The 27,894-nt window shown below is 39.2% G+C and overlaps 2 protein-coding genes across 2 annotated transcripts in view; one reads left to right on the top strand and one right to left on the bottom strand.

Moving 5' to 3' along the window:
* TSPAN13 (tetraspanin 13) overlaps positions 1-11,342 on the top strand; it is a 34,265-nt gene extending 22,923 nt beyond the window's left edge. Inside the window, exons 3-6 of the mRNA XM_060020417.1 lie at positions 284-364; positions 1,225-1,338; positions 2,655-2,768; positions 10,230-11,342. Of these exons, the coding sequence (XP_059876400.1) occupies positions 284-364; positions 1,225-1,338; positions 2,655-2,768; positions 10,230-10,304 (384 nt within the window). The 3' untranslated portion in view covers positions 10,305-11,342. The remainder of the gene's footprint in view (positions 1-283; positions 365-1,224; positions 1,339-2,654; positions 2,769-10,229) is intronic.
* A 5,357-nt stretch (positions 11,343-16,699) lies between these two features.
* Positions 16,700-27,638, bottom strand: AGR2 (anterior gradient 2, protein disulphide isomerase family member). Its single transcript, XM_060020419.1, has 7 exons — positions 25,971-27,638; positions 25,645-25,708; positions 25,474-25,526; positions 24,072-24,145; positions 21,059-21,122; positions 18,659-18,742; positions 16,700-17,473 (listed from the first exon to the last, which is right to left on the bottom strand). The coding sequence occupies exons 1-7, from the start codon at positions 26,107-26,109 to the stop codon at positions 17,424-17,426; spliced, it is 528 nt and encodes a 175-aa protein (XP_059876402.1). The 5' UTR covers positions 26,110-27,638; the 3' UTR covers positions 16,700-17,423.
* Between the last annotated feature and the right edge of the window lie 256 nt (positions 27,639-27,894).

The following is a 27,894-nucleotide window of genomic DNA, read 5'->3' as shown; positions in this document are numbered from 1 at the left end:
CCCAATCCATCCCTCTCCACTCCCCTCCCCCTTGGCAACCACAAGTCTTTTCTCTATAATAGATCAGCATTTAAATAATTATTGTTGTTAGTATTTTTCTATATAATTATACCTACAGTGTATTATCAAAATAAAAATTACGTGTATTCTTCTTGCACTTTCTCTAAGTGCCATTTGTTCTGTTTTCTGGGTGACTTCCTTCTAGGGAGTTGTGAAGTTGCCAGTAACTCTGTTTTATGTTATTTTAAGCATTTCCAGAGCTATCCTTAACTTTGATTCTCAGTACATGATTATTCTCTTACTTGTATTTATTGTCCAGTTTTCCGTATCATGTGCTTGTTTAGCCCTGAACCAGGAGCAACAGGTAAGCAAAGATTTTTTTTCTTTCTACTTTATTATACCACATAGTACATGTAGGAAGAAAGGGGGAGGAATGATTGGAATATAAAATAATTTCTTCTTGTTCAGGATGCCATTTCACTCCACATAGCTGAAGTCTTTTGTTCCTCATTGCTTTAGTGGGGCTGCTTAGAGCCCTAAAACACCACGTGTTGCTATTTTCTGCATCCTTGAAGTAGGATTTTGCCCTCACTGGGTAAAAAGTGCTCCTGCTAATGGATATTCACCCAGTCTTTCCCTACTTTTATGCAATGAAACATTTGCTCCAGAATGTTTGTGGTTTCATTCTGGCAATTATTCTGTTCAAACTCTAATTTGTTTGAAGAATATGGGTCTCTCTTTTGGGACAATGGAAAATTTGTCTTGCTACACTCTGAAAACTAGTACTTTGACCTAAGTGCTTCTTTTAAATCACATGTGAACGTGAAGACGTTTTATTCTTGGGATAGAAATCACGCCTTCTTTTTGTTGCAGATTGAAGTGTAACCCTTTGAAAAGTTTTGATGCTCTTATAAAGAGTATTATATTAGGTGCACTCTGTTTTAAGAGTTGCAGGCTCCAGCTTTATACATTTTATGCAGGGATGACACTTTTTTTAAGATTTTTTTTTATGTGGACCATTTTTAAAGTCTTTATTGAATTTGTTAAAATATTGCTTCTGTTTTATGTTTTGTTTTTTTGGCCACGAGGCATGTGGGATCTTAGCTCCCCGACCAAGGATTGAACCTGCACCCCCTGCCTTGGAAGGTGAAGTCTTAACCACTGGACCTTCAGGGAAGTCCCAGGGATGACACATTTTAATGTATGTTTAAATGCGTTTTCTAGGGTCAGCTTTTGGAAGTTGGTTGGAACAATACAGCAAGTGCTCGAAATGACATCCAGAGAAATTTTAACTGCTGTGGGTTCCGAAGTTTTAACCCAAATGACACCTGTCTGGCTGTAAGTACAAAGTATGAAATGTTTTTTGGAGATGTATTGCATACAGATGAATAATGGTTAACATGGAAGAAGTGGACTTTCTGAGGCTGAATTGTACTTTTAAAGTGTTTTTTATATACCAGCATTACATTCCGTGTACACTATTGTATCAATTATCTGTTCTCAAATATCCATCCTGAGGATACTGAATATTCCAGGGCCCAGCCAGACACGGATGCTTTTGGTTCTTTGCCCCTAATTCCTTCCCAGTCAAATCCTCCTAGAACAAGTTGTGAAAGAGAAATAACAGCAGATCAGCAAGTAAATATCTTGGTTTGGAAGCCTATCAGGGTGGTAGGAGGGGAGTGGTCTGTACTAAATTGGGCTTCTCAACCAGCTAAACATCCCCAGGGTGGAGGACACAAGGAACCACCCTCTTTCCTCTCTCCCTTCTTCCCCATCACAACTTCATGCCCTTTCTCTCTGGGAGCTGAGCTAGCGATAGATCAATTAGAACCTTCCTGTTGCCCCAGGCCAGACCACTGACCTCCCAAGTCCAGCCCAATCCCGTATGGGGATGGACTTGGAGCTTGGAGCTTGGCTCTCCTGCGAAGTTTACATGGGTTCATATTTTGGGGAAACTCCTATTACCCCCTCGCTGAGCCCTGAGCTGGACATCCCCTCGTTGTGTCCTCTTTTGTGGGTTATTAGTTTTCTATTGCTATATAATACATTATCACAATTTTAGTGGTTAAAACAACACCCGTTTATTGTCTTAGTTTCCCTAAGTCAGGAGCCTGCATATAGCTTAGCTAGGTCCTCTGTTCATCAGGATCTCACCAGAATGAAGTCAAGGTATTGGCCAGGGCTACAATCTCGTCTCAGGTTTGGGGTCTTCTACCAAGCTATTGTTGGTTGAATTCAGCTTCTGGTAGTTGTAGGACTGAAGTCCCATTTTCTTTCTGGTGTCTCTAAGTTCCTAGATGCTGCTCAGGTCTTAACTATACAGCCATCTCACAACATGGCATCAAAGGCAGTGTGAAAATCTCTTCACTTTATTAAGACAGTGTCTTATGTAATGCCACATAAACAGGAGAGTGACAGTGCATCATTATTCACGAATCCCATCCACTCTCAAGGGGTGGTTCTTCAGGGCATGTACCCTGGGGGTGGGAGTCTTAGGAGCCACCTTACGATTTTGGACGCTACTAAAGAGCCATGGCTCCAAGCTGGATGTGATATTCCAGACAGCAATTTTTATGTGGGTGTTTTTTTTTTTAATCTGCTCATTATAAATGTACTTTGAAATAAGAGTTCTTTTTTGAAAATCGATACAGAGCTGTGTGAAGAGCAGCCACCAGTGCTCACCCTGTGCTCCAATAATAGGAAAATACGCAGGAGAAGTTTTGAGATTTGTTGGCGGCATTGGCCTCTTCTTCAGTTTTACAGAGGTATGTACAGATAACTCGATATCTTCCATGCTTTGTCATGAGATTCTGTTTTATAGGGCAAGAGGGCATGGCACTTAACTTTCGGAATGTATCAATGGATGTTTTCACTGGGAGCTAGTACTATAATAGGAGGAGCTGTGGCTTGAAATCAGACATCACAGATTTAGCACTAAGTTTATACAGGGTGAAGTGCTTGATCATTAAATTATGTAAAATTAAATGAAGATATTAGACTGGGTTATCTCTTGGGTCTCTTCTATTTCTAGAGTTGTATGATAAATTATAATTTTAGATATAATTTTGGAATAGGTAGGACATTCACATTGTTTAATATATCTATTAATGTGTAATATACACACATTTATGTGTAGGTATGCTTTGAAAAGTTGCCTTCCAACCCTATCCGCACTCCCCTTTGTTCCTAGCCTTCTAAAACCTGTAGGTAATCGTTGTTATTAATTTCTTACCTATATAACATATATTTGTTATATTAATATATTTACTATATTAATACATTTATATAAATGTCTAAGCAAAACCACACACATATTATTTTGATAATTCTTGAGGAATGCTAAGTCCTCGTCTTTATTAAACACTCAATAACTGGACATTTTTGATGCATCTGAATTGGCAATATGTATTTAAATTAAAACTTTTTTCTTTAACTCATCAATTCTACTTGCAGTGCTTTATTTCATGGAGATAATTATATAACTATGTAAAATGAATACACAAGAATGTTTATTGTTTATAACAGCAAACGTTTGGGCCAGCTCATGTTTGTCAATAATGAGCGGGTGAAACTAGAGTTTATTAGACAAGAGCAAATAGTTAAAAAATGCACTGTCTGGGTTGGAAACCTAGTTCTCCTGCTTTATTAACTGTGTGACCTTGGGCAAGTTCCTTAATCGTTCTGTGCTGCTGTTTCGGCTTTGCAAACGGGCATAATAATAGAAAGCCCCTATTTCATAGAGTTGTTTTGATGCTTAAAGGAGTTAGTATATGTAAAAACTTGTAATAGTTAGAAAAATGCCTGACATAATGGCAAGCTCTGTGTGTGTTAGCTGTCATTTGGTAGACATGAGTAAATTATTGATGTACAAGTCCCCATATTATACCCCCTTATAAAAAGATGATGAGACCCCTGTGATGGCTGTGTTAACTGCCCACGTCACACCTGTTTTAAACAAAGAATAGCATGTGTAGAATAATGCTATTAAGTAAGATTGTGCATATAACTGTGGAAGTATATGGTAGGCTATTGTAAGAATGAGCATTAATCTTTAAAAGGAAATCAGAAAAATCTGAAGTATTTTGTATATTTGAAGTTTACTGTGTCATTTAATTTCTTGCACATTTGATTTCCCCATCAGTATGTCCCTATAATAAGTAATTTCATGGTCAACTTCCTTGTATATATATATTTTTAATCTATATTCCCTAGTTTTTCTTTAGAGTATACCTCCAGAAGTAAAAGATGACATTCAGTATATGGGCATTTTAAAAGAGTTTGATAAATATTGCCAAATTGCCTTTTGGGGGAGATTCTACCAACTTTTGGTTCAAGCACTAATTCTCGATATTTTTATCTTACAAAGTATTTGCCAATTTGATAGGTAAAAATAGTATTACAGTTCTCTTTGCTCTTTTGGAAATGTGACCAGTGAATTTGAAAATATTCATGTATTCATGTGTTTTTGGACCACTGGTATTACTTCTTTTGTGAATTGCCCACCTACTGTCTGTCCTGATCAAGGACCTTTGGATCGCCTGTAACTCAGTCTATGCAAAAAAGGGGAATTTTGTAAAAGAATAGGAGAGTGGGCCTCAGGGGTAGAAGGTTGTTTAGAAAAGAGACCTCAAGGCTGGGGCTCACCGGGTGCTTTTAGAAACCCAGGCGCCCCAGAAAGTTGCCCACTCACCTTTTATTTCCTCCGTTCCCTTCCTGGCTCCCTCCTCCTCTCATCACTCACTCTACTTGGCTTCTTTGTCCTGCTTTCAATTTCTTTTGCATTTACTTAACTTTTTCATGGTTTTTAAATAAAATGTATAGGTTTTACTTTTTATGTGGTTCAGTTTATTGCTTTTTGCCTATATGGTTTATCCAGTTGATTTTTATGTTTAGAAGGCCCTTTCTCATTTTGATTATATATGTTAAAAATGATTGAAGAAAGCAGTTTAGGTGATACAAACAAAATTTAACACTTCATGGACAGTCTCCTTTCAGAGAACTGCAAAATAAGGCCGAAGGCAAGGAGCTTTTATAGGTTAAAGAATAAGGAAGGGAATAATAGAAAATATCTGATTGGCTGGGGCCACATAGTCAGTCTTGTTTGGGGTGAGAAGGCCCAGAGTTGGCTTGGCCTTTGGGGATTGGCTGACTGAATATATTGCACTTCCGGTCAAGAGGAGCATTTACAGGGACACAAAGGTTACCCAAGTTTCGGTTTGCTGATGTGGCACCCTGGATAAGAGCAGCTTCATCTTGGGCCTAGAAATTTATTTCTCTCTGTATAATTAAATATAAAAATACAAAAAAATGTATTTTTTGTTTTATCAAGGTATAATTGACAAATAAAATTGTAAGATATTTAAAGTGTATATCATGATGATTTGATATACATATACATTGTGAAAGGGTTCCCCCTATCAAGTTAATTAACACATCCATCACCTCACATATTTACCTTTTTTTTTTTTGGTGAAAACATTTAAGTTCTACTCTCTTAGCAAGAGAGTAGATTGTACAGTACAATACAGTATTTTGTACAATATTGGATTGTACAATACACTTGTACAATACAGTGTTATCAACTGTAGTCACCACGTTACACATTAGATCTTCTCATTTTGATTGTGTGTGTGTGACATGTATTGAATTTGTGTATATAATGTATACATTACATATATATGTATAAAATGTATGATTAAGATAGCATATTATATATACGTAGATGTTTGTGTATATTGTATATTCTAATTCAGTTTCTTTTTCTCCCTTTGAGAATGAAAAAGCCGTACATGGCTGTTATTATCAAACTGGAGATAAAGACCAAGCTTAGTATTCACTTTTTTTTTTTTTTTTTTTTTTTTTTTTTGGCCTCACCACATTTGCGGGATCTTAGTTCCCCGACCAGGGATTGAACCTGGGCCCCCTGCAATTCCTCCCAGGAATTCTCATTAGTATTCACTTTTCAAAAGAAGTTTTCACTGACATCCCTTCCTACTCTAAGCATATTTTCACTTCACTTTTTCTCAGGAAGGAGTCATCTTACTTCTGGGTTGGTCATGGCATTGATTCAAGAAAATGCATATACCGTTTGAAAACAATCCTGTGCATTTTTCCTTTCTTTCTTTTAAAATAAAACATGGATTTAAAAGTTAAAAGAATTTGTCATAAAAATTTAAAAATATAGGTGGGAAAAAACCAGAATGAGCAATCTCCATTAGCCAGAGTCAGTAATGATCAGAATTTCACCACATGGTTTCTTTTTTATATCTGGGATTTATTTTGAGAATTTAGTTCTTTTGAGCAGCTCCATTTTCTTCTCATCAGATCTCACTGCCTTCAGCTATGCATAAATTACTTTAAAAGGAGGTTATTTATTTATTTTTAGAGCAGTTTTAAGTTCACAGCCAAATTGAGAGGAAGGTCCAGAGATTTCCAGTATCTCCCTGCACCCACACAAGCATAGCCTCCCCACTGTCGCCATGACTCACCGGATGGTGCATTCGTCACAGCTGATGAAACTACATTGGCACATAATGACACACAAAGTCCATAACCTACATTAGGGTTCACTTTTGGTGTTGTACAGTCTATGAGTTTGGACAAATATCTCCATCATTATGGTATCATACAGAGTATGTTCACTACCCTAAAAATGCTCTCTGTGCTCTGCCTATTCATCCCTCCCAGCCCCCGCTGTCTTCTAAAATATTAATCATTGAAGAATATAAACTCATGGATCTTAGATTTGTAAGGTGTTCTTTCATGGAGTCCTGCTCTGAATTTATACACCATGTCCTTTTGAAACCTAGCTAGAGATTTTTTTTTTTTTTTTTTCGATACGCAGGCCTCTCACTGTCGTGGCCTCTCCCGTTGCGGAGCACAGGCTCCGGATGCGCAGGCTCAGCGGCCATAGCTCACGGGCCCAGCCGCTCCGCGGCATGTGGGATCTTCCCAGACCGGGGCACGAACCCGCATCCCCTGCATCGGCAGGCAGACTCTCAACCCCTGCGCCACCAGGGAAGCCCCCTAGCTAGCGATTTTAACAGTAATTTATCCAACCTGATATTTTTTGGATAGTGACTATTTTATAGGCTCTCTCACTTCTTAAATTTTTATTTTATTCAATATTTCACAGAATCAGCGATTCTCAGAGTTTGAAGGGATGAGACTAACTAGCTGGTGATTTCCTGACATAGATGAAATAGAAAGATTTCCTTTGAACTAATTGTAATACATGAAAATAAATTTAAACCATCAAAGAAACATTGATTTAGAATCCCCCAAAAAAGTTGTAACAATTAGTACATGTGCTTTGTAGAAAATTTAGAAAATACAGACAATTATGAAGCTGAAAGAGTAAATGTATCTACTAACTAAAATTACCTCCTCAGAAATCATCATTAATATTTCGTCATATTACCTTCTGCCTTTCTATATTTAATAAATATAAAATAAATAACAAAGGACATGCCTTTTGCACACCGTGTAGACATTTCATAGAACTGTACTCTGGTGACCTCTTGCATCCTGGGTGTAGGTTCTAGAGTCAGCAGAGTTTATGATCGGGTCAAAGTTACCCTTGAAAATCTTTAAATCATGAGCACCTTTGTAAGCTAAAAATCCAGTAATTATCTAACTTTGATCTTTTTGCATTTTGGGCATGACCTTTTCATGCTCTCTCTGGGTGTGAGGAGATAGTGGTCCAGCAATGGGACACAAGAAGAGGTTGTTTCATTTTATCACAGCTTAATTGGAGGAATTCTGGTAAAACGTGACTCCAGATTATGAGTATTTTATTTACCCGATAGCTTTGTTTCCCCTAAGAACTGTAACTTACACCATCGGCACGTATTCTGGGGTGATTATAAAAATATTTAACAAACTCGAAAATTCTAACCAGAAGTTCCCTGTGTGCTGGTATTTCTGAGGCAGGGTCAGGGAAATGATGCTCGGGCAGGCTGAGAGGTGTCAGAGAAGTAGCTGCTTGATAACAGGTGTGTAAGTATTTCAGTACTGTAATAACAAGCATGGCTGAAACGGTAGGTGGAATGTTGTTAGCTTGAGAATGGCCTGTAACACATCTGATTCTCATATGAAACAACATACGTAATGAAGAGCTTGGATCCAAGATTTGAATCCTGGTTCTGGCACTCGTGACCTGTGTAGCTATTATCTAGTTATTTAACCTCTCGATGCCTCAGTTCCCTCACAGTTCGTATCATATAGGGTTTTTGGTCAAATTATATGAATTTGTGAAATGTGAAGAATAGAGCCAGTCACAAAGTACTCTTCATAGGTTTAAGTAAATTCCTTCCCCCTAACCCCCGTCATACAGACACCAAACCAGACTTTCCACTTCCTTAAATTAGACTTATGTTTCCTTGATTCAACACAAAGCATAGTTCCATCAGCCCTTACATGTTATAATAAACATTGCCAGTCATGAGTTTTATAGTAACTCAGAAATTATTATTGTGGTAAATGGAGAAAATTTTAGATTTACCACAATTCTCTATACGTAGTTTCAAGAGCTAATGAGTAGTTATGAAGTCAAGTGAACAAAATTTAGATTAAAAGTTGGCACAGGGGCTTCCCTGGTGGCACAGTGGTTGAGAGTCCGCCTGCCGATGCAGGGGACACGGGTTCGTGCCCCGGTCCGGGAAGATCCCACATGCCGCAGAGCGGCTGGGCCCGTGAGCCATGGCCGCTGAGACTGCGCGTCCGAAGCCTGTGCTCCGCAACGGGAGAGGCCACAACAGTGAGAGGCCCGCGTATTGCGAAAAAAAAAGCCATAGAGATGATCCAATCTGCCCTCCATAACAGAAAGAGATAGAGCTTTGGTCCTGGCTCAATCACAGGGCGGGCTGAGAATCCATGAGAGGATTACAAAAGGAAAGGAAAAAAAAAAAAAAAAAAAAAAAAAGTTGGCACAGGTCTGAAACGGGAAATATAATTTGAAATTCATTTTGTTCCATTAAAATTTTGCATCTTATTCAGTCTAAGAGTTTTTGATTATTTTAAATAAATCAACTTTGAGGTAGCAGAACCAGAATGAACACATTTCTCAATTTAAAAAAAGGCAGGTTATATTGGTTAACTCGTTAGTGAAAGTGGTGTGAGAAATGGCACGATAACTACTTATTACTTTTCTAAAAGTATACGTCCCCCTCCCTTGGAGAGGTAGGAATTATGACATTTTTTATGATCTGTGTTGGAAAATGTATTTATTGTAGGATTTTTGTTATTGCTTAAGTTTTGCCAAACTCTGTTTCTGATTTAGCAAAATCTATGATTTTTTAGCTATTAAGACATTTCAGTCTTATTAGCTAACTTGTATCACTTTCCTATTGCCACTCTAACAAGTAATCACAAATGTAGTAGCTTAAAGCAACACAAATTTATCGTCTTATACTTCTGGAGGTCAGAAGCTTAAAATGGAGACTCATTCTGGAGGCTCTAGAGGAAACCTCTTTTCTTGCCTTTTCTAGCTTCTAGAGGCTGCCTGCACCCCTTGGCTCGACTTTGGCTTGACTTTTCTTCATCTTCAAAGCCAGCAGTGTTACATCTTCTCTCTCTGAATCTGCTTCCCAGTGCTTCTGTCATGACATCACCTTTTGGCTGTATCTCTGATTTTTGTCCTTCCTGCTTCCCTCCTTTAAGGACCCCTGTGATTACGTCACAGAGCCCACCCAGATAATCTCCCTGTCTCACGAGCTTTAACTCAGTCATGTCTGCAATGTCCCTGTTACATGTAAGGTTGACTATTTGCAGATTCTGGGGATAATGGTGTGGACAACCTTGGAGGGCCATTATTCAGCCTACCACAATGTTCCTATTACTTTTTCTTAGGATCTCTAATTTGGGTTACATACTACTTTTTTTTTTTTTTTGCGGTACGCGGGCCTCTCACTGTTGTGGCCTCTTCCGTTGTGGAGCACAGGCTCCGGACGCGCAGGCTCAGCGGCCGTGGCTCACGGGTCCAGCCGCTCCGCGGCATGTGGGATCTTCCCGGACCGGGGCACGAACCTGTGTCCCCTGCATCAGCAGGCAGACTCTCAACCACTGCACCACCAGGGAAGCCCCATACTACATTTTAAAAAGAAATCTCTTCCTCTTTGAACAAATAATACAAAGTGCTTCAGAGGTTCCAGATTATTTTGCTGATAAACTGAATAAATACACGCAACTGTTACTTTCTCTTTCTTCTTTTCTTTTTCCCGTTCCAGATCCTGGGTGTTTGGCTGACCTACAGATACAGGAACCAGAAAGATCCTCGTGCTAATCCTAGTGCATTCCTTTGATGAGAAAACAAGAAAAATCTTTCATATTCTGATCTTGTACATTTCCTCTAAGTTAAGCTAATTTGCCTGTTTAGGGAAACAGTATATGAAAAATTACATAATTGACAGTGAATGATATATTTTTATGTTTCTCTAAATGTTTTTCTTTTTCCATTGCTGAAAAAGTCTGAAACTTGTGGTCTCCTCTGAACCTCAGTGGTACCTTGTAATCTACTGTTTTTCACAGTGTCTGGCACTGTCCACTGTGGCCTTTCTTAGCGTTTTTACCTGCAGAAAAACTTTGTATGGCACTACTGTGTTGATCATATTGTGACCCTAAATGTACATCTCACTGGAATAATTAATTGTATGTGGCACTGTGCTGTGTAGATAGTTCCCACTGGAAAAAAGAGTTGAAGTTTATTAAAGCCAGAAAGTATGAGATTCTATTCTGTTAAGTTCAATAAGGGAAATCTAAATTCCCCAATTTTTTTGTCCTTTTATTAGGAAAGATGTTGTGGTGAAAATTGTTAACATAAAAGTGATAATTTAGTTCTAGTAGTCCTTCTGATTACACTAATGTACTCTAGAAATAGCTAGGTCTTTAGGAAATTGTGGTTTAGTTTTTGATTTTTACAGGTAAGTGCAAAGGAGAAATGGTTTCATGAATGTTCTAATATGTAACATTTGCCTTCAGCCTTCAAAATGAAATGAGTTTGAGAAATTCAGAAAGTATATCTGTATAATCTTGATATTCTTTTATAATAATTTGAAGTCCAAAAGACTGCCTTTTTAATCAAGTTACTATTAATGCATTGGCCCACATAGCAAAAAGATATTTGACTATCTTACAAATTCTAAATACCTTTTCCGTGAAATTTCTCTGTATTGTCACAGCAAGTCATCAAATCCAAGCGTATTTGAATGTGATCTCCCATAATTTGGAATTTAAATAGTATCGTGGTTCTGTATATTATGTTAAAAAATTAAGTATGGAAACCTTTCTTCGTCTATGAATGTTTGAATTAAAAGAAAGTAATGGAAGGATTGATAAATGAATTAAGTGAAGTGGAATTCTTCTCTTTTTTGCTTCGGGTTCCCTTTGACTGACCTAGAGCTGAGTGTTGCTATTTCAGTGTATAATCCAGCCATGGAATTAACTTCCAGCACCAGTAGTCATCCCAAAATCTTTTCTTGAAATGTTTCAGTGTCTGATATTTTCTCCATAGGGAAAATTGTTTTTTAAAAGAGAAGTCGCTCATTTTGGGGGGAAAAATATGTAAAAGTTCTTTCCTGTTACTAAAAATTACTAATTTCCTGTCTTATATTTTATGTAGTATATGGTATTTCATTAGTAATCGTTTTGATGGCTTTTAGACCAAGAAAGAGGATAAATAGTTAATCTATAGAATTTTAGAGCATTGAGGGTGGGTCACTTACATGGCTCTGGAAGACTGGCTTATCTTTCAAGAAAACTAAATTCCCTTGGTGCAATTCCCATGCTGTTGTAGGGGAAGAAAAATAATTTTTTCTCTGTTCTTCTGAGTTCTTGACTGAGACCCCGTGTAGCAAATGACAGATAACAAGAGAAACAACAGAAATTTATTAACATGTATACCTCATGTATACATAGGAAATATCCAGAAAAACTGATTAACTCCTCGAGATGGCTCAAGCCATCATCTTAAATACCATCTTCAGCTAAAGGCAAAAGAAAGGTGTGTGTGTATGGGAGGGGGGCTGTCAGGAAGCCAGTTATGGGAGGTTACTAGGAAAGACACAGTAAATAAGGATAAGGTTTTTTAACAGTTTCAAGCCAGTGCCATTGATAAAAGAGTTTCTTGTGATTTGGAATCATCCTTTTCTTCCTGGTACAGAGAAGGAGACACCTTCACAAATGGAGATTTAAGTGTAAATTTACCTTACAGAAGAGTAAATTTCTACTCTGTTTTCAGAGCTTCTCCTGTCTGTTCTTTCTCAAAAATAATCAACTCAAAATAATCTTAATGCCGAAGAGGCATATTGTGGGGTGGCGTATTCTGCCCTCCTTCGATTTCATATTGAGCTCTGGGCGACCGTATAAGTGTTGCCACTTGTACCATAAGATGAGATTGTAAGTGACTCATGAAAGAAGTGAGATTTTTGGACTCCGTCTGCCTTTAAGGCATTTTGTATTTTCCCGGTTTGCTTTGTTGCATTTTGAAGTTTCCATGAAGTTCTGGAATCTCCTACTAGAATACTTTTCTTGGTGCGAATGATTTTATGTGGCAAGGGCTGTTCCAGAGAGAACCAACCCATAGCCTTGGTTTGTGCTCTAATTGCAATGGCCTTATTTAGGTCACCCTAGTTACAGACCAGGGACTGAGAAGCAAGAATCTTTAGGACTACTAAACTCTGAATACTGTCCCGAGTTCCGAATGGCTGCTGGTGAGCCTGCCGAGGTCAGGCTGATCCCAGGATGACAGGAGGGCCACTGCCTCTTGTGTGCAAAATGTTGCCACAAACACGTTTTGTGTCCTCAGAGGAGGGTACGTTTCAAATCAGGGTCTGTCCTGGAGCGGTAACAAATGTCTGTAAGGCCAACTCAAGACTCCAGAGCTTCTTTCTTCTAAACCTAGCATTTATTAAAAAGCAGACAAACAAAAAACCTATTTTAAAAAATTCTTTCATTCTCTGTGGACTTATTTCATTTAGAGAAATGTTTCTCAGAACATTTACCCAGTCAGCCTTGATGTTAAAGTTGAAATTTCAGAAAATATAAGGCTAATACAAAGGGAAACAAAAAGGTTATAAATTCTGGAAATCCAAGCTCATATAGCTTAAATTCATTTCAGGTACTGTGTTATCTAAGCGACAGTGAGTTTGTGAAAACCAGTTATGCATGTTCAACCTAAGTAATATGCTGCTGAATGGAACCTTTCAGGAGAAAAAGAAACCAGAAGGGTGGCTTTTAGTTCTTAGTTTCTTCAGCCAAAAACCTCCTCCCACAGTTTTTCTAAATATTTGTTTAACCCTGTTTGAGTTTTTCATCCTTTTGAAAATGCACTGACTAAATATATGAAACTGTTTCACCATTTAGCTGGTACTGAGAAAGTTAGAATCACATTTTTACATAGTATTTTCTAGGGGAAAACCACTTTTGGGCATCATGATTATACCAATAGGATCATTCACATATCAGTTGTTTTGTTGCAATAAGGTTTTATTGCAATCAGTTGCTTTATTACAATAAGGTTAAAGACCAAGTTGTCCAGGTTTCTGGATAAGTGAAGGGATTTGTGTAAATTTGTTCTGCACTTGGTATGTTTGGGTCTAGCAGTTCACTTTTACACCAGGCTCTCTATGCCAGATGGAATTACAAGGGGGGTTTTCAATGAATGTTTTCTAAACAATTTTAAAGGGGCAGTGCCCTTCACCCCACACCTCCACCTGACTCCAGAGGGAGAGGGAGGGAGAAAGAGAAAGAGAAAAGAGACCACAGCTTTTCATGTTGAAGTTTATCTGGAATGTCATGATCACAATTGTAGTCGTTGAAACAATGGGAAAGGGGAAGAGCAGCCCCCCCTATACCATGTGCCAGGCTGCTTCTCCGGTCCTCTCCTCTGCTGAGGAAACTCAGCTTTTGGAATTCATTTTCAAAGAAAGGCTTGAGGGAGTTCCCTGTGAGTGAAAATATATGTCAAAGAACGGACTTTGACATCACTTGGAGGGTGAAACCATTTCTGCTTACTTTTGGGATCTTGCTTTTGACAGGTCGATGACGTCACAACTTGCCAGGTGGCCTCTTAATGAGTTAGGCTGACTTCATCTGGACTTTGAAGTCTGCCTCACTGGTGGGGTGCTGGAAAGTTTCGTGCTTGCCTTCGAGCTCTTTCTTTTCTCCCTCCAGCTCCCATTCTCAACAGTGATTACTAATACGAGGACCTCAGTACCTACTTAGGATTACTGAAGGCATCGAACCAGCAAAAAACCAAAGCAGAGATAGCTGGTTATAGGTGATCGTTTGAAGAAGACCATGGTTCTAAAACAGGTAATAAAGGTTTAGTCAGGTATGTTGATCATCTACGTAAATGACTTTTACAGATGACTTTTGTTACTCATTTGTCAAAGTTAGTCCTCTCCCTCCTACCCTCAGATAAAACTGATAAAAAAAAAATTAAGGTGGTAACATATACATAGAATAAAATGTATCATTTTAACTATCTTAAGTGCATAGGTAGTTCAGTGTTATTAAGTACATTCACATTGTTGCACAACTGTCACCACCATCCATTTCTAGAAGGTTTTCATCTTCCCAAACTGAAACTTTGTATCTGTTAAACAGTAACCCCCTCATTCCTCCCTCCCCTCAGCTGCTGGCAACTACCATTCCACTTTATCTGTATGAACTTGACTGCTCTAGATACCTCATCTTAGTGAAATCAGACAGTATTTGTCCTTTTGTGACTGGTTTATTTCACTTAGCATAATGTCCTCCATGTTCATCCATATGTCAGAATTTCCTTCTTTTAAAGGCTACGGAATATTCCATTCTATGTAAAGCACATTTTGTTTACACATTCATCCATCAGTGGCTATTTGGTTTGCTTCTACCTCCCAGCTATTGTCAACAATGGTGCTGTGAATGTGAGTATACAGATATCTTTTTGGGTACCTACTCAGAAGTGGAATTATCAGATTGTATGGTAATTCTGTATTTGTTTTTAGAGGAACGGTTATATTTTTTTCATAGTGGCTGTACCATTTTACATCCCCCCTAGGTTACCAACATTTTAATTCAGCTGTTCAAAATAATACTCTAGTCTTAAGGCATTCTTCCATTTCTCTCTCAAGATATGCTCTCACTTAAATTTATTTAAACACAAAGGAAAGATTGTGAGATGACAGTAAAGGGTTTGGTAGAAAGAGCAGGCATTGTTAACATTTCCATGAGCTTAAAACAACCATTTTTATGTTTGCAACTTCTCTTTCTAACCTTTGTTAAGTACACATGTCCTGTAGTTGCAATTATAGCATAGAAATTCTTAAGTTCTTTTTCACTTACCCTTTTTGTTTCTCTGTGATGTTTATAACTTATAGATGACAACATAGTGCACTTTGTGTTAATTATGTATTCATTAGATTTGGAGGTGGCCCCTTTCTTTGGGTATGTTTAAATAATGTTGCCATTGGCATCTTCACAGAACAGTTTCTCTTGAATGATTTTCTTAGGACAAATTCTCAGAAGTAGAGGAGACTGGGTCAAAGTTGATCAATTTTTTTTTTAATGACTATTGCTCTGTCACTTTTCTAAGGGAGACTCATTTTCCTTGCAGCCTTGACATTTGACTTCTCAGAGATGTACTTATATTTTAAAAAGTATATGGGTGGCTAAAATAGCATGTCATTCAATAAATTTTAAGGATTTAATCTTATTTCACATCAACCCAATTTAAAAAAAAAAACTATTTTGCTGTACAATAAAGGAAACCTGAAGAGCTTAGAAGTTGTCATTCAAAATATTTGTTTATACACGTGGAAACTGTTGTTTTCCTCCAGTTAACCCTCAGAGAGCTTTCTAAATGGGATATTTTACCTTTTTAAGTACATGTAGCTTACCTACTTACAAGGAGGGCACCCAGTCCCTCTGGTGATATTTTTGCTGAGAATTTATATGTCATTAAATCAACAACATAGGTTTCTGTTGCAGAGCTCTTTGACGGTACTGTGTGAGGGAAAAGTATTTTAAAAAGTATTAACTGGGGAAAGTTAATAATGCCATTCAGAAAAGCCTGTATCCAAACAAACAAACAAACAAAGTTAATTAAGACAAGCAATAGATAACCAATAGACAAAGCATTGCACAGACTGTCGCAGCCATTCGGGGACCAAAGAAGGCAGTGGGGTTGGGGTGATAAAGGAATTTTATCTAACAATGAACGTGAGAGTAAATATGTAGTGAAGTAGTGAATACATGGTTCTAACTTTTGTCAGCAGAATAAAGAGTTAAAAGTAGTTAACTGCTCCCCTATCTGATGGCACCTCCTCTCTCACCTCTTCCAAAGATAAGTAGTAACCTCTGATCTCTACCCCATGGACATGATGTCAGTGCCCTTTGCTCTTGACCCAGCAGGTCACATTTGGGTGAAGAAGATGGGAACATATCAACTGAATTTATTCCCGGCCAGTACTCTAAAACCTTAAGAAAACAAATATATTATGAGTTTAATTTTCACAATTTCATTAGGGTGTGTTTAAGGATACAGATGTTCTTTGAATGACCTTTTTTTTTTTTTTTGTGCGGTACTCGGGCCTCTCACTACTGTGGCCTCTCCCGTTGTGGAGCACAGGCTCCGGATGCGCAGGCTCAGCGGCCATGGCTCACGGGCCCAGCAGCTCCGTGGCATGTGGGATCTTCCCAGACCGGGTCACGAACCCGTGTCCCCTGCATCAGCAGGCAGACTCTCAACCACTGCGTCACCTGGGAAGCCCTGAATGAACTTTTTTTTACAAAATTAGTCTTCTGAAGGAGAAAGCTACCTGCCAGAGGCTTTCTCAGAGAGCAAAATCTAAACTAAAACTGGGTTGCTAAATTCAAGAGTGTCCGTTGGGGTTTCTGGCCAGGGTGAGGAGGGGTCTTCAATTAGGTATTGATTTTCCTGGGATGCCTTTGTAGATATTCTTTCACACTAGAGCGTATTGTTTGATACTTCTGTTGTTCAAGCTCATGTCTACTTTTAGTCACCCAGTGAGAAACTGTAGCGAGATGAGATGATAACTTTGTTTTTGGGCTTTGTTGCTTGAACTAGGTTTGTCTTGTCCTCTTTTGGAACATTTTGTGTGTCTGAAAATCCTATTTGGTGAACGAACAGAATAGCTTTTCTGTGAAAGACCAAATTGGGGGAAAAAAGAACAGTTTGAACACCCCTAAAAGGATTTATTTTTAAAAAAATCATGGCTCACTATCGTAGTATAAGATATTGTTTTCATGCATGTATACTTAAGACAAAATTTTAAAAAAAGCTGATGTAACATGAACCCATCATCTAATCAGTAGGTTCACCAGTGCTTCTGCCTTCTCCACAGTCTTCTAAAATCTCCTCTGGTTCCAAGTCTCAAGGCCCAACACAAAGGGAGGAGCTTGCAGATTTTGTTTTTTCTCTACAATTCAGTCTTCAGGAACTTGAGAGCTTTCCTCATGTTGTCAAGCACTAATGTGGGAAAAAGTTATGAGAATCAGCACATCATCAGAAATCACATTGATAGATATAGCATGAATGTTGGGAACCTTGTAAATTTTTTTCTAAAAGTATGTGAAACGGCTTTTATTATTATAATCTAGTTCTCTTCCAATGTTTATTAACTGCCTTTTTTTTTTTACAAGGCACGGTGATATTACCTGTGCGGAATACCTGCCTTTAAGGAACCCAAAGTCTTATTAAGATCTATACTGTTATCTCAAGAATGGTCAATACATTTGGAATGTGCTTCCCTTGGCGCACCCAGAACCTACTGGAGACATTGATAATGGACCGGGACATTCTTTCCTGCTGCCCAGACACAACCTCATAATCCTTCCCAGCATAACGTTCTAGGTTGGTGCCACCCAACGGAAATTTCTGTGATGATGAAAAATAGTCAGTGCCTATTCACTGAGTACTTTAAATGTGGTTACCGTGTCTGAGGATCTGAATTTTAAAACCTTAATTAAAACAGCTACATGTGACTAATGGCTGACATATTGGGCAGTGCAGGTCTACATAGTCACTAGTCATTGAGTGAATTGGTTCTTATGACAAGACTCAATTTTCTTCCCAGAAGGACTAATTAGATGTCACAGCTAGGTACAGTCTCCCATTGAGGCTCTTCATCTGCCTTGAGTCTCACACTTTTTTTTTTTTTTTCATGTTATGGCGACCCCGGGGGAAGTCAGTATCTTGGCAAATATTTGGAACCATCTTTCCTACTGATCTTTAAAATTGAACTTGAATTCAACTTTAATAAGCTGGACTAAATGATTTCACTTTTGTTACTTGGAGAAAAGCATTGAACAAAGCATTGAGATTGCTACTATTGCTATTGTAATGGTACGATTACTGTTGCGCTCAGGTCTGTGGTAGAAGGAGTTAAGTGAGCCTAAGAGAAACCTGAAAAGGAGGTAATAGGGTCCTAGGATTCTCCTAGGGGAAAAGATACCTAATCTAAATAACTCATCTTTAATTGAGTTTTTAAAAAAGTGACATCAATGCTTGAATGTAATTTGCTGGAGGACACAAGGCCAGTTAGGGTCAGACTGGTTCTCTGGGGTCTCTGAGCACAGCTTTTTCTCCCCTCCCCATGTGAGCTCTCCTTCCAGTACAGCAGTGAAACAGATGTTCAAAGGAGGTAACACTTACATAGAGCCATATCCGAAGGTTCGTAAGCATAGAGACGATTTGAGTATCTTCCAGTGATGTCGGCTCTAACTGTCAGGGATGGGTCTACAAAGAAAAAGCCAAAGGGAATGGAGTACTATGTTTCAAAATAACCCCTATTGCATGATGAAGCCTACATGTTTATCCACATCCCATGAAAAGAACACAATGTGTCCTGCTGGTTGAGATTCTACTCCATCCAGTCTGCAACCTGGCCTCTGCAGCTGGTACCCAAAGCCAAACTGGGAGCATTCAACAGCCGTGCAGTGCTATTTGTGGAAAAGGTTAAGAACCCTGCTGTCCTATCTATAGTAACCTGAAAATAGGATAATATACATCCTTGGGATGGTGTTTTGTTTTTTTGGTGAAAACATTGGCATTCTCTACTAAAGAATTATTTTAAATTTTTGAAATGATTATATTGTAATTGAAATATGTTACCAAGAGCAACCTGGATAATTAGGAGCTCACATCAAATGCTAGTTTTCCAAACCAAAGTTTTTTTTGGTTTGTTTTTTAAATGAATAAAAGAATGCAAGCCCTTAAGACCAGCCAAGGTGAAATAAGTGTGTAGTTTTTTTACTTTATTGTTAAGTAGCTGCATTTTAAAAATAGAGATTTAGGCATCTTCCCTTATACATATATTCCTAAAGGTTTAAATCCTTTTTTTGTGTGTGTGTTTTATATTTACTTGAAGTTATCAGTTAATGAGGAAAAAACAGGTATAAATAAGATGCATCCAGAAGGGAGGTAGTAGGATATGCAAAGGCCTAGCAACCTTGCCTTGAGATAAGTGATTGAAGGAGGCTATGGGCCGTGTCCTGAGAATTAGATGAGGAGGAAAGATGAGGCCCAGCCACATGGATGCCAAGTCTGTCACCTGAACTTGCTGGACAATCCCTGTCGTTTCAGAATGTTGGACTAGGACCAGCAGACTTAAATTACAGGACTTTCATTTGTTCAAGAAAGACTTAAGACCTACTCTACTTCTGCTCGGTGTAGAGGATACAGACACAGGGTCTCATCTTCATAATACAGTGACATCAGAAAAGCTTTTTCACCTCCCACGCATTGGCTTACAGCCTCAGCTGCACAGTGGAGTCATCTGCAGAGCTTTCAAAGACTGCCACCTGCGTCCTAGCCACTGAGATTCTGATTTAATTGGTTTGAGGTGTAACCTGGGCAGCTTGATGTTTAAGATCTTCCAGGCAATTCACATGTGCAGGCCTCGTGGAGAACTACTGAGCCGGAAGGAGCAAGCTGCCTGGGACCTAGTTCTTATGACGAAAGGAATTGAACAGGGGTTAAAAAGCCCTTAGACAGGAGCACTCTGAAAAGAACTCCTGCACAGGGTGTGACTGGATGACCTATAAGGGCCCTTTCATTTAAGGGTCTAAATTTTCTAAATCGTAACAAAACCAAATCTGTAAGATTAGCTCTAGTTCAGCCTTCCTCCTTTTCTCCCTTCACTTTTTCTTGCCCCCGTTTTATAGGTTAGTGTGAACTTGGATGCCTTACAGAGGTGATCTGCTCGATCAGAGTGAGCTCTGCTATGTGACGGATTTAATTATGGATTGCCCTTTTATCAGTATCACTTCGATCAAAGCCAAACTCAATTCATTTGTTCAGTCATTTAACAAATACTTATTGCGAGCCTACCACAGGGTCATGCTGAAAATATGATGGCGAGCTGAAGAAGATCTAGTCCCTGCCACATGGGGGGCAATATTTATCCAACAATCACCCAATAAATACAAAATTAAGACTGAGGAAAGAGTGACCATTGAGAGGAACATGGTGCCACAAGAGCACATCGTGGGAGTTTGAGCAGGTCAGTGAATGACAGTGATTAACCAGGTGACCTGGGGGTACCGAGGGGGGAAGCAGAAAAGCTTTCCAGCTGTGAAAAGTGAAAAGTACCAGTGGCCGGAAGGAGCATGTCTCCTTTGATTTTTGTTTCTTTCAGCCCATATTCATAACTTGCCTAGAAATAATGATCAGAAAATGTCAGAAAGAAAAATCCAGCACAGGAATCAAAAGTTTGCCTGATTAAATATTTACAGACCTGATACAATTCGGGGACATGATTAATACGTTTAAACAGTTAACAGGGTGCTTCTTTCTCAGGTGTACTTGTGGCAGAAGATGAGAAGTTAGAATTAGCAGATGAAGAAAAAATGTCATGTATGGAAATAGGTAGAAGCTTGCATTTCCTAATGAAAATCGGTTGTGAAGCTGAAAGTTAAACCTCCCCAGTAGAGCTTCGTCGTGGCCTTGGCCATGGTGGAGCAGCACGTGACAGTGTGGAGGACAGAGGCAGAGATGTGGCGGCACTTGTGTAATGTTCAGGGTGTGTTTCATCTCATTGTCACTTTTACTTACCAACAAACATAATCCTGGGGACGTACTGGCCATCAGGAGAAAGGTGTTTGTCAGTTGTTTCATACTAAGATTTAAAAAAAAGCAGCTTTCAGTTTGTTTATATTCTTCAGTTATTTCAAACTTGTTAAAACAGTGTGTCCATTCCTGGGCTAGGCATCTTTTTTTTTTTTTTTTTTTTTTTTTTGCGGTACGCGGACCTCTCACTGCCGTGGCCTCTCCTGTTGTGGAGCACAGGCTCTGGACACGCAGGCTCAGCGGCTATGGCTCACGGGCCCAGCCGCTCTGTGGCATGTGGGATCTTCCCGGACTGGGGCACGAACCCGTGTCCCCTGCATCGGCAGGTGGACTCTCAACCACTGCGCCACCAGGGAAGCCCTGGGCTAGGCATCTTAAGACACTATAAGGCACATCTCTAACACAGAGAGTTTATAATATAGATGGGGAGACAAGTTACATGCATGAAATAATAAGACAGAGCAGACTGTGAGGTAGAACATGAGGTAAAAAGCTGATGCATGTGGTGAACAAAGAGCCAGAAAACTCAGTAAGGGAGAATTTGGAAGGAATACAGTGTTTGGGGAAGGAGCTTGGATGAGGTAGGAGGAGCTAGCATAATGAAAAAAAAAAGAAAGTCATTTTTAGAGAATCTGCAAAAACAGGATTATCTTGAGAATTCGTTTATCCATTTATCATTTTTTAATTTTCTTTGTTTAACAGGGAGATACAGGTAGGAAAAGGAATATTTAGGATCCAGGGGGTGAAATGTTATGATGAAGGATATACAGGGGCATTGGATGCCCAGAGCAGGACATTTAGCTTTATCTGCAGGTTCCGCTAGGACTTTCTGAAGTGGGTAAAGAGGAATCTTTAAAAAGTAAATAGGAGTCAGTTATATAGAAAAGGAGGTCACTCCAGGCAGTGGAGGGGGGAAGATTATACAAAGGTAGAGGAAAGGCCTAGCACTTTATATAACCAAGTGTTTGGATGGGACTAAAGGATAGGGATACCTGAGGCGGTAGTGAGAGAAGATGCTAGAAAGCTACTTCAGGGGCTGGCTTGTGACTGGCCTTGCACACCATGCCACAGTGTTTACGTCTGCTCATAAATAAATAAGAACCACTGAGACTGTCATACAGAGTGAAGTAAGTCAGAAAGAGAAAAACAACTATCATATAGTAACGCATATATGTGGAATTTAGAAAAATGGTACAGATGAACCTATTTGCAAAGCAGAAATAGAGACACAGACATAGAGAACAGATATATGGACACCAAGTGGGGAGAGGGGGATGGGATGGATTGGGAGATTGGGGTTGACATAAAAATGTACACTACTACGTATGAAGTAGATGGCTGGTGAGGGCCTACTATATAGCACAGGGGGAAGAAAAAAGAAGGTCCAATCTGTTTGTAGGACACATATTAAGTTAACCTTAGAAATGCATTCCAGTATACATTAGGGGCAGACAAATACTGTTTGATTCCACTTATGTGAGGTACCTACAGTAGTCAAATTCATAGAGTCAGAAAGTACATTGGTAGATGCCAGGGGACAAAGGGGGACAGTGTGGGGAGGGGGGAGGGGGGAATGGGGAGTTAGTGTTCAACGGGGACACAGCTTCAGTTTAGGAAGGTGAAAAATTCGGGAGATGGACGATGATAAGAGTTGCACAACAATGTGAATGTGCTTAGTGCCGGTGAACTGTACAATTAAATATGGTTAAAATACTATGTTGTATATTATGTGACTTTTATCACAATAAAAAGAAAAAGTATATAGAAAAAAAGAACCACTGGAGGGGTGTTAGAGGCGCCATGATTGCAGTTTGGTTTTTAGAGTGATTACCCCCGACAATCATGTGGGATTAGATGGGATTTATTTTGTAGGCAGGGAGCCACTTAGTAATACTGCAGTAAGCTAGGCAAGGTGAAAAACTCTTAGGCTAAAACAGCGGTCCTCAACTGATAGGGAAGTGACCAATAGCAGGAATATTTCGAAGTTAGAACCGCAGGGCTTCTTGACTGCCGGAGGTGAGTGGGAGGCTCACATCTAGAATAACACTCTAATGGAATAAGGAATAGAGAAAAAAGAGCTTTTTGAAAAACCTGGGCCTCGCTGATCAATTCAGTGTTGAACGTGTCGAGTTGAAGCTGATTACGAGATTTCTGGAACTAGGCTGTGTGCATAAGTTGGAAGCTGTTGCGTGTTTGGGGAAGATGTGGGAGTTATCGGTAAGCAGGCATTGATTAATGGCCGATGAAATTGTCCATAGGGAATATAGAATATAAAAAGAGAAGTAGGTCAAGTAGAGACTCATGAAGTCACTCATATTAAGGGGTAGAAAGAGGAAGAGGTGCCTTGGAAGGGAGGTGAGGAAGAACCGCTGGCGTGGATGCCCCTTGAAAAAGCCAACTTGTCAACCTGGAAAGAGGATGACAGAGAGAAGCTTCAGGGACATACAGTTAGGGAGAGGAGTTTTCTGAGTAGTTTACTGATTGTTTGCTCTCGGAAGGAAAGTGGATACCGTTTGTATACCAAGCAGAAGAACTTGTAAAGGCAGAAAGCTTGACGATCAGGAGGGGTGGTGATGGTGAAGTAGGACAGGAAAGCATGAGGCCACAGCACGTGTGGAAGGATTAGATTTGGACGCCTGGAGAGCCATCTCTTCTGGGGAGAGACGGCACACGGACTAAGAATGGGTGGAGAGCAGCCAGGACTGCAGGTGAAAGGGGCACAGCAAGGAATTTTTAATGACAAAAACGTCCCACTTATTACAGCAGCAGAGAAATTCTGGACCACAGGAGAGTATTTTTCAGACAACTTAAAATTATTAATTGCTAAATAAAAATGTAGACATGCAAGAAATAAAATCTTTCCTCATTGTAATCTATGAGATGAGATATTTGGAGCACATCCCCGTTAATGCAGTATGATTAAGATGTATAGGGAAAATGAACCATCCATTTCAAATTGTAAGCCACAGAGAAATGGCAGGATGAAGAGTAAACTTACAACTAGATTGAGGAGGACAAACTGCTCTGCCAATTTCTGGATTTCTTTATTTTCAGCAAATGCCTTCTTTAAAGCTATAATGTAAAGAAAAGATTGTTAAGCATTCATTTCATCACCAGTTAAAACCATTATTCTCCGTTGGATTTGAAGTTGAACTATATTTGTAATATAATATTCAACTCCACCCTTTCTGCAAATGGTTAGTGAAGTAATATCTAGGCCATTGACTAGCTTTGCTTCGCTACTGACCCATCCAATCATTCATTCATTCATCCCTTAATTTTTTTAACCTATATTTACTGAGTGGTTACTATGTGGCAGGACTGTTTCATGTACTGGGAATAGAGCAGTGGGGGAAAAAAAAATAATGTGCTTGCTTCATAGAGCTCAAATGCTTGTGTAGGAGACAGGTCATAAACAAGGAAATAATTTTAGGTGGAGATAACAGTACTTTGAAGAAAAATAAAGTAAAGCAAGAGGTTTAAAAGCTACAGAGTGGTTAGGGTCGACTTCTTTGAGGAGGTGACATAGAAATGAGAGGGTGCTGCATTCTAAGATGTTAGGGATATGTCACACATGGCAGAGGGGACTGCAAGAGCAATAGCCCTGAGCTGGGAATGGGTTTGGATGCGTTGAGGGAAAGCACAATGGCCAGGCTAGATGCAGTGGAGGGAAAACACGGCGAGAGTGGTAAGAAAGGAAAGGCAGCCAGGGGCCAGGTCATGTCCAGCCATTCGGGCCATGATCAGGAATCTGGATTTAATTTTAACCTGTGATGAGAAGCCACTTGAGCACATGGGTGTTAGGATATGATGGCTTCCGTGTGGAGAACTGACTGTCGGGTGACCAGGTAGGTGCCTGTTACAGCTCAAGGCAAGATCTAAACTTGGTTTGGATGAGGGCAGTAGCAGTGAGGCAATCGGAGGTGGCTGGATTTGGGCAGGACCTACATAATATATGGGGCCCATTGCAAAATGAAAATACGGAGCCTCTTGTTCAAAAATGATTACGAATTTTAAGACAGCAACAACAGAGCTTTACAAGCATAGGAAGCACTGGGTCCTGTGTGACTGCACAGGTGGTGTGCCCATGAGGCAGGTGCTGGCTTTCAGATAGATGCTGAAGATAAAGCAATGGTATTTGCTGATGTATTGGATATGAGATGAAAGAGAAAACAAGAAGTCAAGGATGAATTCTAGAGCTTGTTTTTTCAAAATTTGAACCAATGGCTAATACAAACTGTGGAAATATTTGAAGTTCCTTTAAAATATGTTTTTACTACATAAAATATTCTTTTAAATTCAGCTGTGCTAGGTGCTAAGGATGTAAAGATGAGTGAGCTGGACCCTGGCCCTAGAGCTAAAAGCCTATAAAGGAAATTATATTTAGAAGTATAAATTACCTTGACTGTGTGGGCATTCGTCCAAGTGATGAATAATCATCAAGGGTTTATTGCTTTAAGAGACAAAGAGAGATTGGATCATCTTTAATGAGTAGGATATCATGTGTAGCTAAAGATCACTAGATGGTGCTCTTGAGAGCTTCGAGGGAATTCTGTAAAACTTGTCTTTACCTTGTCCTGGATTTGTGTAAAGCTTCTTCATATGTCTGAGTCCAGATGAGTTGATCGCCCCAACCTAGAACAAAATGAACCAGTATATTTAAAGTGATTATATTCTCAGGTCCAAAGCTGTTGAAAAGCACTGGTAAAGCTGGGATCAGTATGTACTTGATGCTAAAGAAGAGCAAAAACCTCTAGAGAAAGCAGAAACAATGATAAACTTGTATCAATCTAGGACCAACACATAAAAAATATGCTCAGCACACAACTCTCGGCTCTGAGTGTTAAATCTTTACCAATTGAGTATAACTGGAGGCCGACAAGAAGCTGACTCCTACCTCTGGAGAGGGTCTGGGGCAGTTTGGGTTGAGAGTCCTTTGTGTCCTTCTTAGCTCCTGGTTTGACTGTGGTTTCTTTGGCCAGAGTGTAGGAGAGGGCCACAAGTAGCAAGAATGCTGACACTGAAATCTTCTCCATGGCAAATCTGATATGGAAGACAAACAGATGAGCAAAAAGTCAATAAAACAAAAGAGAATTAGCAGTGTTTGAAATCTTCAGATTGTAGCACAACCATGGGATACAACAGGAATTGAGGCTTAGATGAGATTGAACACGTGCAATTGGAGTCAAAAACTACCTTCCACAGAATTTTCCTAAGAATACATAGTATGAATATCTATCTACCATCTATCTATCTATCTATATCATCTTCTACCTCTATATGCTATAGATAAAATATGAAGATCTCCATAGAAATCGACAATATAGAAATAGATATATTTCTATAGATATATATCTATATAGAAATAGATATATTTTAAGAAAATAAGTAGATAGATGTATATATTCTTATAGCTAAGGGAATTTGCTTTTAAATTTATATTTAAAAAATTGTAGTACTGGAAAACACCTTAAGGGTTATATCCTCTTTTCCCACCTCCCCATTGTCTCATTTTGTAGATGAAGAATCTGAAGTTCAGAGAAGTGAAGACTCATGAGATGGGCATAGAGCCAAGGCTTTTGGATTGTGCCATTTTGCAATGCTGGCTCCCATCTTCCCATCCTGAAAAAATTACCCTAAACATACATACTTCTTTAACATTTTGTTAAAATGAGGACACTGCCATTGAAGAATAAGATCTGAGTAAAATGATTTATTTCATTTAGAAACTGCCAGCTTTATCTTTTAACTAAAAACTTGCACCCAGAAAACTCTCTCCCTAGTGTAATATTTACTCAAATTCTATATATTGGTTAAAATACATCAGTGCAGGTTTCTTTCAGTGAACTAATTCTTTGACTCTCAGTGCAGGCCTGTTAGGGTAGGTGGTTGTAGGCATGTACTTCAGTGCACAAAAAATATTCTATGGGACTCATAACACAGAGAAACCAACCCCATGGATGTCTCTTTGTTATTTTTTTTTCCTTCCCAGTATTCCAAATTTAATTCTCAGGGAATGTTACACTACTGTGAAGCAGATGCTTATGAATGGCAAAGTGAATGACAAGGTAAGATCCATGAATGAGTGAGGAAGTGAGCTAGCTAGCTAGCAAAGTGAATTGCACTAGCCAATCACTAGGGTTATCCAGGGACCATAACATGCAAAGCTGGATACTTGGGATGCCAATAAAGCCAAAGACTGAAATTTCCTAAAAAGAAACACCTAACTCTAATATTCGTGTATGTTTCAAATTAAATCAACTGAACTCTGCAAGGGAAGCAGGATGGACCATCAATGCTTAGTATTTTTAGGGAGTAAAGTTTCTCATGTTCTGATAGAGCAAGTGGGAACCTTTGTTAAGCATTAGCCAATTCTAAAAAAAGACATTGCTAAGTCACCAAATCCAGACGATGCCTTGTATTAAACTGACCAATTATTACCTGTGTTATAGTACGTAGCCACACAACATCTCACTCAAAAAAGACAAAAGCCAAAAAACAGGGATACACTTTGTTCGTTTTCTATACCCATAAAGATATGGAAATGCCAATAACAATTTTTATTATCCAGCATTTTTTTTTTTTTTTTTTTGCGGTATATGGGCCTCTCACTGTTGTGGCCTCTCCCGTTGCGGAGCACAGGCTCCGGACGCACAGGCTCAGCGGCCATGGCTCACGGGCCCAGCCGCTCCGCGGCATGTGGGATCTTCCCAGACCGGGGCACGAACCCGTGTCCCCTGCATCGGCAGGCGGACTCTCAACCACTGCGCCACCAGGGAAGCCCTATCCAGCATTTTAAAGAAACAAGTGTGCTCCAAGTC

This window comes from Delphinus delphis, chromosome 9 (assembly GCF_949987515.2).
Source record: "Delphinus delphis chromosome 9, mDelDel1.2, whole genome shotgun sequence".
In the NCBI taxonomy this organism is placed as follows: domain Eukaryota; kingdom Metazoa; phylum Chordata; class Mammalia; order Artiodactyla; family Delphinidae; genus Delphinus; species Delphinus delphis.
Note: the sequence above shows the minus strand (reverse complement) of the source record. Positions and strands in the feature narration are given on the sequence as shown.